This window comes from Fistularia commersonii, chromosome 22 (genome assembly GCF_037954325.1).
Source record: "Fistularia commersonii isolate RoL2024-O1a breed Wild chromosome 22, RoL_Fcom_v1.0, whole genome shotgun sequence".
Taxonomy (NCBI): Eukaryota; Metazoa; Chordata; class Actinopteri; order Syngnathiformes; family Fistulariidae; genus Fistularia; species Fistularia commersonii.
Window position 1 is genome coordinate 11603315 of NC_141305.1, and position 15265 is coordinate 11618579.

Genomic DNA, 15265 nt, shown 5'->3' on the forward strand with positions numbered 1-15265 from the left:
GTAGAAGAATTTTTCTTCTAAAATAGTTTTGATCATTCACATCATGCCAAGGTGTTATGATACATTTTTGTTCTACATTAGCATTATTTTGTGACCACTGAGGGGTTCAGTTACTTGTTGGAAAAATGAAAAATAATTTGCTTCTGTCATCAGAAAGTCCCCATCGGCATATTTGAATGTTTCATTTTAAACAGTCACATGCTCATAGGATGACACAGCCTCCCTAAAGAGTCTAGTCTGACTGTTTGAGATTATTTTTAAGTACTTGGAAGGATTTGAACAGGATTTCTCATAAGATTATGAATTGTAGTGTCAAACAAAGTCCTTCACAGTAAAGCTTAAAAACTCTGTAAGAAAAAAAAAGAAAACAGTTGGTGGGGTGAGATTTCAGTTCAGAGTGATTTACTGTATCAGGAGTTCCCACTCTTTTCTCAAGAACCTTGTCATAAATCGTATGAATGGTTTACAAGTCTTATCGGTTTGAAAAAATCTAATCTGTGTGGAATTACTCGCCTATAATCGTGTTACATATAAGTTTTTATTTAATTTTGATTACCCAATTCAAAATATGGTAGAGCTTTTCCACGACAACAAGATTGTCTGGGACATTTTGCCATCTCTATTGTCAAAGACAGCACATGTTAGATTCCTATTATCAAGTACTCATTTACATCAATCATACAGACATGGTCATTGCTTCATGTGAAACACAAAGATTTATTGCTTATTTTACACCAGTTAAATGTGTTAACAGTTTGAGCTAACAAGTGTTTGAATACTTACAGGGATTTGGAGAAAACACAATTTTTACAGAACTATGAAATCAATACAAGGTACTGGAAGAATAAACCTGTTACCGGAAGGCTGGATGCCAGTGATTGAAGGGAAATACTCGATGTTTTCAAGATAACCGTGATCTGTTCTACTATTTGTTTTCCGGTCTTACAGAGGGAGAATACTACAGACGGGGAACGTAGTCGGGAATGCCAACACACTAGCTTCTGCTGTGGCAATAAAATCGACAATAGCTAAAAAAAACAACAAACAAACAAACAAAAAACAACAATTTTGACGCAAGAACCTGTGAAGAATGAATGATGAACTCCGACTTAAACGATCACACATGGCAGAAGGGGTCGAAGAATTCTTCCAAACATTTTCCTGGAATGATTAGTGTTTCACTTCACCTTGAACGGGATGTTCTCATAAACACATGAGTTTCCATTCGGCGTGGAAACCGGCACAAGAATGTGTCGACTATACGAATCGTATAGCGCAGAAAACCAACAACACATAATTTCTAGTTGGCATCAACATGCCTGCATGTTGTGCATTCACTACAGTTTCAGTCTCATGGAGTCTCTACAAAGTCAAAGAGTGTGTAAACATAAGGAGAACTGAAATGCTCTATTGGTCATCAGCAGGGGAACATTGGCACAGGTGAGCTTTCAACCAAGTCAAACATTTCTAAAAGGGAAAAAAAAAAGTGTGCAGCCATGAAGAATACATTCATGTATCCAGCGTGTGTGAGAATGTGAAAGTCATTGCGTACAGTGACATAACCAGGCGTAGGAAGCACAGCGAGTGGTTCTTGTTGACATTTAAATTAAATTCCGGGAAGGATGACACATGTGATGGTATACTTTGTCCATACATCACGTTTGCTGACGCAGTAGATAAAACACTCAGAAGAGTCCCCATTTCAGTTTATGTGTTAATGGCTCCCTCTAGTGCCTATATTGTGCAGTAAACCTGGAGGTTCAGCAGCATCCGTCCCATTCAGCAGCCGACTTTCTTTCCTCTGAACTGAACAGTTCTGAAGCAAACACTTCTGTTATACTTCAGTAGAGAATAGAAGGCTTTGACGTTTGCTGTCAGGCGCTGGGATGCTCTCCAGCTGAAGGAAGTAGAGAAGCACTTGCACCTGAGGGGACAGAGGACAGCGGCATCAGAGTCCAAATGTTGGGGTCACAGTCATCCTGCATTGAGTTTTACCTGAGCCATGACCTCCAGAGACCAGCTGTCGTTCATTGAGATGGGCTGGGAGCTGTTGACCGAGAGTTTGCTGTCCTTTTCTGACGGTCGGAGCAGGGTGGGACCGAAAACCGTGGCCAGATTGTGCAAAGACATCTTATTGACGCTTTCATTTTCGGCCACTCTAAAAGAGGAAAGGACGTTTGAGAAAATTCTTTGTATGGTCATATTCAAACTCACTGTTGTAATGATGTTTACGCTGCCCGCTTTAAGGCAGTTAGGGTATGCGTAGAGAAACTACATTTTCAAGTCAAATGGTTTAACTAAAATGTCAATATATGAGACTAAGATGGGAATATGTTAGATCCAATCCCTTCTTTTTGTCAAGTAATTTGTACAATGTGTAGAATTTTATATTCTCATAGCGTTGCCTACTTGATCTTGGACATTTAAAGTTTATTTTTACAAACTGAGCTTAATATCCTCTATTATCAGTGTCAACCGTGTCAGCCCATCTTGCCTTTTAAGGTGGTCTAGCAGGAAGAGGAAGGTGACCAGGTTGGGCTCCGGCAGCGACAGCAGCAAGTTGAGCATGCAGCTCTCCTTGGCCACGCTGTCTGAGAGAGCTGGGAACAAGTAGCACGAGACACCTGGTCAGTCAGATCGCAATATTCTACAGTATGTTATTCATATACATGTGAAAGACTTCTCACAATGAACTAAATATCAGCTAACTCTAAAATTGTACCATAATATGTAATACGTAATGTCACTCTCACATCCAGATCAGGATTATTGTTGGACGAAACAAGTTGATCTTGTATTTGACAGATCTAATATAGTTCTCTTTTGGAGATTTCTTTCATTTAACTTGTATTCAGTTGTTTTCAAAGTTGTGGGAAAATGTAATCGGCGGATTGGCAGTCAGGAAAATGTACATCCATAAAAAAAATTAAAAATTCCCGAGATTTTCATGAAACTATGCCAGAAAATATGTGGAAAAGACTTGATATACCCGAAGACATAGGTGTTTTTAGTGTTGAGATCATGTTTTATGCACATATAATAGTTGTGCAGATGTATCATACATCATTATTATTATTATTATTAATAGAAGTTAGAACAAACTACACAGTGGATAGTAAAAGGCTTATGTTACATGCATGCTTTTCTTGCTTTTGCCACTGGGGGTTCCAAAAAAATCTCACCAATGCCTCCAGCAAAGTTGGGGTACAACTCATCTGTAAAGAGGGGTTCCGGCAGCTCTCGGAAGTAAAGCTTGAGTGTTCCGGCGATGGCGTTGACATCCATCTCCCGCATCATCACTGATACATCCTTGTTGTCTGACATGAGGGAGGAGACAAAACTCACTGGATACCTCTCTCCAGCTCTGAATTTGTTTAAGTCCCCTCGGGCTTTGGCTTAATCGACGGTGATCCGGAACTCACTTGAATCAAAGGCTGCCTTCAGTGCCTGGATGTCCGTCGCCACGCCTGAAACTCTGTAGATGCCCACCTCCTCCATCCCGCGGCGCTCGATCTCCTCCACGCACTGCCTCACGATGAGGGGGACCTTGGAGCGCTCACGCCTGGTAAAGCCGGAAGCAAGGTGCACATAGGCAGAAAAAACACACAATTTGGTATATTCTTGTCAAACTTTTCTTATTTCAAACAGACATGTCTCAGTATTTGTTTTTCCTTTGTGCATTTTTCTGTCATGTCCTTTATTTCATGTTTTGCCATGATTAATGTCTTCTTTAAAAAACTCCTAATTACAGAATAAAATATGCTTCGCTGATTTGATACTATTAATTAAGTCAATTAATATTGTTTTTTTTCCTGGTTTGAATGAGCTCCACCACTTTATTGTTATTGGAGGCTAGTGAGATATTAAACTACAGAACATTTTATGTATAAGTAAGAATGAATGGGTGTGTGTGTTTTTTTTGTGTGTTTGTGTGTGTGTGTGTGTGTGTGAGAGAGAGAGAGATAGCTCACATAGCAGTGTGTGCTTCGATTGAGCATTTGTAATGTCTGAATAGCAATGTTCTTGACTATTGAGCTCAAAACCTTTAGCACTTTTGGTCGTCCTGTCAGATGCATCAGATGCAGCAGACTGAGCACAGGAAGAGCAGTTGTAAAATATGAATGCAGACATGGACAATGCAGGAAGTTTATCTGCTTAACTTGATTTAGAACCTCAAGCTCTAAAGTTTATGGTGACTGAAGAATTTGATGGACAATTCATAATCTGAAGGCCAAAGCCAGGAAAGTCACTTTGAACAGATATTTGTTGTATGTGAACTTCCTGTCCCATCCAAGCACCCATGAGCTACAGGGCCTATCAAATAGTGGGATAGTCTTTGGTTTGCATTCTTACTGGAATGTGTCACACACACACGCAGACACACCATGTTGTACTCACTTGGTAACTACGTTGATTTTCACCCCAAACACGCCAGACTGCTTCCGTGATGGCATCCTCTTCAAACTGAACTCCCTACTCGTGAACTTCATTGAAAGCTTCACCTCGATCTGAAACAAAGGGCAGAAACTTACTTTGAGGATAAAAAAAAAATCTCTTCATTAGCAAATATATGAAAATGAGTCAAAATAAGCTCTAGCTATTTGAGTGATTATTTCATTTTGGTAAATGAAGTTGCAATGGGATTTATATTTCACTTTGTTTCCTATTTCCTGGTTTTAATCTTGGGAGCGACTGAGGCACGTACCCCGTTCATAGTGATGACTGTCCTCTGCCAGTCTTTATTGTGCAAAGTCTGTAGATCCAGCTGGAAATGAAAAAAGCAAGTTCATTAAAATCTTGATTTAATTTGTTACCATTTTTGATCAAGCTATACTCATGTTGTTTTCATGTTCCAGTCTCAACACATGAACTGAATAATGGAATGAAATGGAAGCACAAATTTCTAGTAGATATTAACTCAACCAGATTTCTCATATTTACAAAGCAACAAAGAAAAAGCAGGTGTATCAAGGTAAATAGTCCATCCTGTCAGGTGTTGTGAATATGTGGCTGATCTATTTGAATATACAGAATAATACCATCACACCAGGCATTGTTTGTGATCATCATACAGGAGTAACATTATGTGCTCGCTGCTAAGCGCTGAGCCCGGGCCAACATGGCAGATGTGTCACTCAAGACGCAGCTAAATCTCATTCAAGTAATCCTTGCTTGGTGAAATCATTTTTCCTGCGTAATTTCCCTTTTTTCTAATCAGGAAGATGAGATGACGGCAGGTCCTAAATATCAAAGCAAGTAAATCCCGGGCAGAATTTGACGATGGTACACAGGTCCTTCCGCCTTTTCAGTTAGAAATTACCTTTGGCCTGAGCAGACTGCTACGCACTCGTTCCCACAGCCGAGCCCCCGAACTTGGGGATTTCCTGGGAGCTACGTTGGCCTCCTGCTCCTCCTCCGGCCTGATGGCGGCCTGATCCACACTCTCCCCGTCGAGATTATTCTCGCTCATCGCGCCCGTCACGAGACTCTACGCTTCACCAGCGAAACTACAAAAGGCTCAAGATTTCCGAAAGCACCAAGCGGGAAGAGCGGCATGTCCTTGTCTCCCAAACTCAAATCCCTCGATGAATCTTAAGGATCTTCATCGACGTGGCCCAGCCGAAGTCCAGCAAAACTTTCCCTGCATGTTGTCAGCTTCATGTGTGTTTGTTCCAGAGGGAATCCGAGAAAGGAACAAAGCTGGGCAGCCTGCTGACCACGTTGCCTTTGTGTTGTTCTACTTCCCAGATGGATTTGGGGGATTAACTCCACAGAATCCCCTCCTACCCTCATTACCAACGTGCTCACGCCTGCTGCCGCTCTCTGTAAGGAGCACTGGCTGCCAATTCAGCCTGTCAGGTAGCCATGTTACCCACTAGTATCACTACCCTTCTCTTCTTCAACCAGGAGTACTCATTCTGTTTGTTATTACTCCTCAAGACTATAATACAACTATCAAGGAACCTTAGCTGTCACAAGTAACAGCAGTTAAATGCATGACCTAGACCGATGGCAAGGCAAAGACATCTGCTACTGATAGATATCAACGTATACGTTTCAAATATTCAACACCGGTGCTTTGTAATCGGTGTGACATAAATTAATCACACCTTCATTATCCTTTTATTGGATACTTTGTTCATCATTTCCTGATATTTTCTTTTCTTTTATCAACATTCTCTCTCAAATTTAATTTATAGATGATAATCAAGATTAAGATTCAATTTCAGTTCAATCCAACCATTATTGTAGATAATTTTCTCCATTTTGAAACGGTTTATTGCAACAAAAGGAATAACATAATGGGTAGGGTTAGGCAACTTGTCAAATTTTAGAAAACGCAATGCTCATTTTTCCAAGCGGATCACACTTAACTGTCAGTAAACATGCGAACTATGAACCTTTAAATATCACTGTACTTTTATCATTGAACTTTTAAATATTGTAGTCGCTAGAATTGGGGGGGGGGGGTTCATGCAAACGTTTTTTAATTTTTCTTATATTTTCAAAGGTATCTTGATGCCAGTTTACTCATATTGTTGTCATGATTTTGAAGTTTATTACATGAATCTATTGACATCGACAATAAAAGAATGTGATCCAACATCACAGTGAGACCGTGGTTGCTCTACATCAGGGGTGGGCAATTATTTTGGCTGGCGGGTGACATTTCTTAATTAATTTTAATGCGCGGGCCTCTAGTTTTCATGTAAATTGAACAAAATGAAAAATGCAATCTAAATATTGAAATTTTAGGGCATTTTATTTCAACTTTAAAATCATTAATGATCATATAAATGTACCGACATTATTTTGTTATTTATTATTTTATTATTTATTATTATTTATTTATTTTATTATTTTGACATTATCCATACAAAATTAAACAGAAGGACAAAAAAAAAAGTTTTTTTTTTTATTCAAATTGATTGAAAATACTTATTAAAATATTCAAAGAAAATAGTTTGGCGGGGCAGATAAAACAGCAAAGCGGGCCTGATGTGGCCCACCGGCCGTAAAATGCCCACGTCTGCTTTATATCAGTAAATGAAGTTTAAGTCTCCATAAAACTGACTCAAGGTTGAACAATGGCTCCAGAAAGGCTAACATGACACCAAAGGTCATGAGAGGTCATTCGTCGCAGGCCCTGGACGCTCGGTAGCAGCAGGGAAATCCCTTTCCCGCTTCACCAAAGACGGCTTTGTCTCTCTATCCTTCGGTCACACTTTGGACCGAAGCCAACAACTACATTTGGTCACCACGAAGTCTAATCTGCCCTCTGTCAAAACACTCCGCCAGGGGTCACGCTGATGTGCCCGACTACAAACCTCACTGGTAACTCCTTTTTCAACAGCAAGAGGGTCCTGTGGGGCAGGATCAGCCAAAACACAGAGAGCGGTCTTTGGGTCAGCCATGCTGACACCCACCGGGTGAGCCATTTTCACCCCACTTTGTAATTTGTGTAAATATTCAGGCCTCTCTTGTCTTATCAAGGCAGGCAAGTCTCAAACAAGTCACTCATTTGAGGTGATGACATGAAACGTTAAATCTTGGTTTTGCTTTACAGCGGCTTTGGGTGAAGCCTGTGTCATATGAAAATACTGATAAAATATTTCGCTGTTGTAGAATTAATATTCTCTCATTCTTAACTCCATCGTATACCCAGGGGTAACAGATACAGTATTTATTTAGGTATTGGTTTCTTTTAAAATCATCTATCTGTGTCATGGGAAGAATAAGCTTTGTCAAAAATGAGAAGAAAAAAAAGGCAATTTTCTAGAATGTTTGAATTTGTCCTTTGCAAAATGAAGAATGGTGTCATTTCACTTCCATTTCATGCAATATGATCTTAAAATAATTAGAAAAATTACATAGTTGTTAATTATATAGTAATACTTTCATACAGTATATATGGTGATACTATAAAATGGTATTTGACTCGACCTTTATCTGTCCTTTGGCCATGATCTTGTCGGTCGTCTCTCCGTCGTCTTTGTTTTGCTTGGCTTTGCTACAGCACTTCTCGTAGCAGAGCAGCCTCAGCGTCTGAGAGCCCTCCAGTTCAATCTCGAACTCCTGCCACGGAAAGAGAGCAAGGTCACGTTGACACGTTGACACGGCTCTGGCCAACTCCATTCATTTCACCCCAACACTTTCCCTGCATTCTTTCTACAGGCATTTTTTTCATTCATAGTGTAACTTGAGAAAAGAGTTCACCTTACTTCTATCTAATTCTACAATCATTTCATATGCAATTTCTTCTGAATGCTTGCTTATTTTCAGGAAATCTTGGAATAACTGTTTTTAAATTATTGTAGTTAAATTATTGACATTTCATGCTCATTTTCACATTTCTTTTTCAAATGATGATGAATAATTTTAAACTGCTAAGATTTGGAAAGATTTAATGCCTTAATTCCCGGATCTCTGAGGACATGCTAAAAAATTAAAAACTCCTCTGTGACGTCACAAGATCCGGTGCTTTTTTTTCTCAACTGTTTTCTGGGATGAGAAAAGGGATTAACTGCTCTCTGGGATTTCTGAGGGCCCTGTTTAACATTTGTCCTTATGCCCGACTCGGTGACTTTCCCCCGCACAGCCTCACCTCATTCCAGTTGGGCTCCATGGAGTCTCTGTACACACGTGTTTTGGCTTTGTTGACAAAGTAGCCGAAGGAATCCACTTCGAGAGAGCAGTAAAGGTCTGGTAGGCACAAGTAGGCGTTGTTGAATAGCAAGTGAATCAAAAGCTAAAGACCCACATCCGTCATCTGGCTATAACAGGCGAAGGGGGTTTAAAATATCGAGCATCTGCCAGCCAGAATTCGGAGCATACAGCCACTGGTGCTGTCTTATTAAACAAAGACTAAGCCACAGCTCATAATGGGCAGAAATGAGCTATTGATATTATCAAACCAGCCTTTGTCACAGAGTAAGAACGGTAAGCAGGCGGTGAGTTGAAAAGCTTTGTACACTGTGTTCCTGGCTAATCCCACTTGTTCCCTGGCAGTTGCGCTCCCAGCTGACATCCAGAGGGAAGCCGTGAGGACGATGCCACACCGTGCGCAGCTTTAAGTTGTGCTCCCATGCAGGGAGAGGCGGATAATGTGCCCACATCCTTTACTTAAGCACATGTAGAGTAAACATACTTAACTTACAAGTAAAAGTGTTAATTGGGTAGAAGTACAGAAGTAATGGTAGCAGCAGGCGGTTATTGTGCAGACTATGTTACAGTAATACGCTATAAAATATTGGATTTTATCACAATAGCAATGGACAGTATTTCAATATTTCACTTTGTTAATGTGGATCTGGCTGATGAAACTAGGAAAAATAAAAACTAATACTACCATGTCAGACGTCTCATTTTAAAGACCTTTCCTAATAAGTGCCAATCATATTTTACATTTTTATAAGCAACAAATTAAGAAACAGAATGTAAGAATACATTAGTTCATGCTCAACTTTCATCTGGATAGTTAATGAAAAGATAAAAAGTTGAGTGCAGACTGCCAGAGCTCCACTCGATACAGAAAGTAAAATACTTCAAAAGTGCACTAACATGAACAGGTTCAGCAAATCTTTAGCTTTCATGACAAAAGGCTTCTTACTTAAGCTGTGTTTGAGGCCCGAAGCAGAGTGAACGATGACATTCAGGAAGCCGTACAAACCGGGGGATTCATCATCTGTGGAGGAGAACACCAGAGATGAGTCACGTCTCAAGTGTTATCAAAGATATAGTTCAACCAGAACAGACTCTCACCCTCTTTGCTCATGGTGACCGGAATAGTGTGAACCGTCTGGAGTTTGACACACGAGTTAGTGAGCATCTGCAGCTCCAGAGATGTCAGAGAGAAACTTTTAAAACCTTGAAGACACATGCATAATCCATGAACATGGTGCTATAGCACTGTTGTTCACATATCAGAATAAAGCTGTTGTATTTTAGTATCAAAAATAAAAACACTCACACTTCTTCTGTTGCTCACGTATGATCTCTCTCCATTCAGCGCGTTCATAGTCCGAAGAGATGAGGAATGTGAAGCCCTGAGAAACAGTAAATGCAGGTCAGTGTTATCTGTAGGTGCAAGCACTAATGGTGCACTGTCGACACCAGGGGGCAGTAGGCTGTTAAAAAATTTGTTTGCCGAAGGAACAAGATTTCAACTAGTTTAGCTGCATGAAAATCAAGCTTACTGAGTTTCTTTTAACACATTATTCTCAGGGACAAACCTACTATTACGTTGAAACAAAATTGCGGGAATGTGCTGTGGGTCAACTTTTAGCAACATTTCTATGATCTATAATATACAGGACTGTCTCAGAAAATTAGAATATTGTGATAAAGTTCTTTATCTTCTGTAATGCAATTAAAAAAACAAAAAATACTTTTTCATGATATTCTTATATTTTGAGAAAGGATTTTTGAGTTTTCTTAAGATGTAAGCCATAATCAGCAATATTAAAATAATAAAAGGCTTGCAATATTTCAGTAGATTTGTAATGAATCCAGAATGTATGACATTTTTGTTTTTGTAATTGCATTACAGAAAATAAAGAACTTTATCACAATACTCTACTTTTCTGAGACATTAGATAGCAGTGTAATCCATTCAGGTTAGCTCTGATGGGAAATGAAGAACACACCTTGCCGTTTCTGTTTGCCACTCTGAATGCCATGTTGGGAGACATGAGCAGGAGCAGAGACTCCTGCTCGGACAACTTCTTCCTCAACCGCTCTATCACCTTGGAGCCCTTGGTGGTTCTCTAGATTCGGACAGCAGAGGGATTAACGCAGCCCTAGTTTTTCGCTGGTGCAGTAATAATCATCATAATAATACATTTTATCTGAGTCACAGCATATTGGCTTCAAAAACAAAACAAGCCAGATATTCGGTGTCTAAATATCTGATTGTGTTCTGTGTGTTTACTGTCAGTGTGGGTGAGTGTGGGAGTGCGTGTCCTCACCTTCTCTCTTTGAATCTCATTCTTAATCTGGGATATTTTGATCTTCATGGCATCAATCTCCTCGTCCTGGACTAGGGGGATGGGGGTTGACTCGCTATCCTCGATGGTCTGGAAGGTCAGGTCTGCCAATGGAATGTACCACTTACAGTCATACTGTTGACCTTTCCTGTTAGTGGACAACATAAATAGAAAAATAAACGCAATAAAATAACTGCGGTTCAGATACTTTTGTGTTACCTCACATATTGCCTATGCCTTTATCTCACATTACTGTTCTAATTCGCAGTGATCACATGAGAGTTACTGGATCGGGAATGATACAGAGCTGTTACAACCTATCTATCCAATGAAAAAGTTAGTGCAGCAAAAAGCACGTGCAATTATCTATGCAATTATGTACTAAATTAAGGTTAACAGCGTGTTCTATTTCTATGATACTGATAAAATACATCTGAAATACTTACTTCATATCTACACATCAATATCATTTTACTTTTTCTCAGATTTATCCTTCTGCCAGGACAATCAGCACTTTATTTTTTGCTGTTTTTATCCATCAGACTCGCTTCAGGCTTTGTGTTATTGCTCAAGTGAAGAAATAAATGACACATGTTTAACATATGAGACACCAGACTAATTCTGTATAGTGTACAGCCAATCGATGTATAATGTTGAAAAATAAAATAAACGGTGTATATTGTAAGGCAACACATATCAGCAGATAGGACAGGACACATGCAAAATTATAATTTTCACCAGGGAGCAATGAGGTTAAGCAATACATGACATTTTGAAAACAAATTTGAAATACTTTTCATAAAAATAACCCAAAACTGCTACAGTGACCTTGTTTTGCAAACAAAAGCCCACTAAATCAACTCGCTCCACTTTCTAAAAGCCCAAATTAATGTTGAAAAGCTTAATATGTGCAGGGTGGAGTGACAATCAATCCCCAGCAGCCATAAACCAGCGGATTTTCCAGGTTAGCGCGTGCATCTCCAGCGTCCGGCTGGCCGATGACCCAGACTCACCCTGCAGCCTGCTTCTTTAGCTTGGCACACAGCAACAGGTCTGTGAAGAGGAAGACATGACGGAGTTTCCTGGAGCCTTCCACCAGCTCCACCATGAAGCGGTCCCTCAGAAGCTGACGATTCTGTCAGCGAGAAACTGCGTCATTACAAATACAGCAGCTTCAACAGCAAAGAACGGTCAGTGACTTACAATGAGGCTCAAACCTCTGCTTTAGATTAGGTTTTCACTGTCTTGTGATGTTGGTGCAGCTTTCCAGAAACACCAGCAAAACCCACCTTTTAAGTAAGTCCCGCTCAAGACGATGTTCAGGAGGTATTAAAAATACTAATCGGTTGTACACAGTTTGGTCAATCTAGGGTCAATGTAAATGCATATTGGTCAGAAAGTTAAAAAAATGTTTCCGTGTGCATCATTTCAACGTCCGTGTGGAGACGTGGCTTGTTTTTTATATCGTATTATCTTTGACAATTCTGCTGATATGTCAAGCTTTTGGTAACTTTTGTTTTTGCTTCGCTTTATTTTTCCCTTGAGTAAACTGGCACACTTAATACTGTTGATAAAACGGGTACCAAAAAAAGAACTGGCAAAGCCGCGGACAAAGGCAGGAATCCCTAAGACATAAAAATGGAATTGTAAGCTTTGTACTAGTACAAAGCGCAGAAGAGACGTTATTTGTTTATCCATTGGGGGGTTGCTTTGTACAGATGTACCGAACGAAGAGGCCCAAACAGAGCATTGTACATTTTTAAATGGATTCCTGTATTGTCATGAGTCATGCCTGCGGCAGATGTAATGACGACAAGCGCATCTCAACTACCCCTCTGCCTTCTGACCCCTGGGAGGAAGCTGTTCTGTATCGTGACGCTCCCCCTGTGGGAATTTGTTGCTCAACACAAGCGACTACTGAGAAATCCCTGTTGAGCGCAATGCACATCGCCGCCCGGTTGGGACGTGAGCCGCTCGGACAAATCAGCAACTGTCCCTGTTTCGAAAGGAGGTGGCAGGGCAGCATCCGCTTATTGTTTTGTTGACACAAATCCGAACGCGGTGGCTCAATAATCCGATGGAAAAACAAGAGCTGTAGCTGCACTCAGTCGCACCAGATACAACTGCTGCTTTTTTTTTTTCACAGGAAACACTTTGTTTGCTATGATGGTTCGTAGTAGTTACAAGCACTTTATGCTGCTAATATCTGCCTATTGAATGGTAGCAAATTTTTGAATGGGGATTCATTTCTCTTAAAGTGTTTGTGCAAGGCCTCAGTGTTCAGTCTGACATTTTATACCTAATTTCCAATAACTGATGTTTTTCTGCTTCTAACTTGGAGTCCATCCTAGTCATTTCCTATTAGTTTTGTGTGGATTAAGGGTCATTCCAAGCAAAGTTGCTAAAAGCTCATTTTTAAAGAATACTAGACACCAATTTCATGCATTTGAACTTTCCTTCAATTTAGGGAATTACAATAATGAACGTACTTGGCAATAAAACATGATCTAGATGTGAACAGTGTATTTTGAGGAGCATGTTTTCAACATTAAAATATTCAAAATGGATTACAATTAGACTATATTCAGTATTTTTATCAACAGCACCTCTGATGCTTATGACGCATCAGCGAAAACAAAGAGCATATTCAAGTAAGGGCCGATCACATCCAATGATAACCTCATATTAACCTGGCTGCCATGAGCTGACTCTCTAATCGTCGGTCTGGCGATGGAATTTCCAACTTCCGAAACAATACACAGGATGAAATACCCAAGAAATTTCTTTGATTTAATGTCCCGCCATGGTGGACAGGGGCAGTTCCCAGAAAACACAAAGGAAGCTCTCAGTCAAGTTATCTGAAGTGACTGGTGTGAGAGGGGTCCGGGGGGGGAGGGGGTTGTCAGGAAGCACGAGGAAGATGGGGCACGCCTATAGCAGAAAAGGGGCAGTTTATACGGTTGATTGCAGGTCATTTCTGGGAGGGAGAGTTGACACAGATGCAGGGAAGGATGGGAGTGAGCTTTGGAGGTAGTGGAAGGCTTTTCCTTGTTTGGGACACAGAGACCCTCACCTTGCTTCCAGTGTTTGCACTGGTTTGTCCCGAGCTACCGCTGTGCTACACTTCCTTTCCAGCCTCTGCAGACAGGCTGTGGTGAGTCAGCTTCATTCTGACTCACACGCCACTTTTATTGCACCTTCCAGAAATCTTATTTTTTTAAGTTTTACTGTAAGATACGACGGAAACAACAAGGTGTGACATAATCCTGACTTCCTCAGATCTGCACTTTGGCCTGGAGATTTTCAGATATGAAGACTTTGAGTCTGACTCATATGCACTATATGGCCAAAAGTATTTGCTCACTGTCTTGACTCGCATATGAACTTACAGTAAGTGGCATCCCATTCCTAATCCATAGGGTTCAATATGACATTGGTCCACCCTTTGCAACTAGAACAGCTTCAACTCTTCTGGGAAGGCTGTCCACAAGGCTCAGGAGTGTGTTTATAGGAAATTTTGACCAATCTTCCAGAAGCGCATTTGTCAGGTCACACACTGATGTTGGACAAGAAGGCCAGGCTCTCAGTCTCCGCACTAATTCATCCCCAAAGGTGTTCTATCAGGTTGAGGTCAGGACTCTGTGCAGGCCAGTCAAGTTCATCCACAGCAGACTCTGTCATCCATGTCTTTATGGACCTTGCTTTTTGCACTGGTGCACAGTCATGTTGGAAAAGGAAGGGGCCAGCTCCAAACTGTTCCCACAAAATTTGGAGCATAGCATTGTCCAAAATGTCTTGGTATGCTGAAGCTTTCAGAGTTCCTTTCACTGGAACTAAGGAGCCAAGCCCAGCTCCTGAAAAACAACCCCACACCATCATCCCCCCTCCACCAAACTCACACTTGGCACAATGCAGTCAGACAAGTAGCGTTCTCCTAGCAACCGCCAAACCCAGACTCGTCCATCAGATTGCCAGATGGAGAAGTGTGATTCTTCACTCAAGAGAATGCATCTCAACTGCTCTAGAGTCCGGTGGCGGATGCACCTCAGCATCCGCTGACCTCTCTCCATCCGTTCACGTGGAAGCAAGGAAATTGGATTGGATTTGTTGCATAGGTGGCATCCTATCACAGCTCCACGCTGGAATTCCCTGAGCTTCTGAGAGCGACCCATTCTTTCACAAATGTTTGTAAAATCAGTCTACATGCCTAGGTGCTTGATTTTGTACACCTGTGGCCATGGAAGTGATCGAAACACCTAATTCCCATTATTTGGATGGGT

General features: G+C 40.8%; 1 protein-coding gene across 1 annotated transcript in view; it reads right to left on the bottom strand.

The window, feature by feature from the left end:
- Window positions 1–701: 701 nt before the first annotated feature.
- LOC147221715 (breakpoint cluster region protein) overlaps window positions 702–15265 on the bottom strand; it is a 40955-nt gene continuing 26391 nt past the window's right edge. The window contains exons 9-23 of the mRNA XM_086169476.1: window positions 11999–12120; window positions 10968–11133; window positions 10647–10766; window positions 9971–10046; window positions 9763–9867; window positions 9611–9685; window positions 8606–8703; window positions 7945–8076; window positions 4706–4765; window positions 4399–4508; window positions 3423–3562; window positions 3183–3317; window positions 2495–2600; window positions 1996–2158; window positions 702–1924 (exon numbers count right to left, since the gene is read on the bottom strand). Coding sequence (XP_086025602.1) covers window positions 1835–1924; window positions 1996–2158; window positions 2495–2600; window positions 3183–3317; window positions 3423–3562; window positions 4399–4508; window positions 4706–4765; window positions 7945–8076; window positions 8606–8703; window positions 9611–9685; window positions 9763–9867; window positions 9971–10046; window positions 10647–10766; window positions 10968–11133; window positions 11999–12120 — 1698 coding nt within the window. The 3' untranslated portion in view covers window positions 702–1834. The remainder of the gene's footprint in view (window positions 1925–1995; window positions 2159–2494; window positions 2601–3182; window positions 3318–3422; window positions 3563–4398; window positions 4509–4705; window positions 4766–7944; window positions 8077–8605; window positions 8704–9610; window positions 9686–9762; window positions 9868–9970; window positions 10047–10646; window positions 10767–10967; window positions 11134–11998; window positions 12121–15265) is intronic.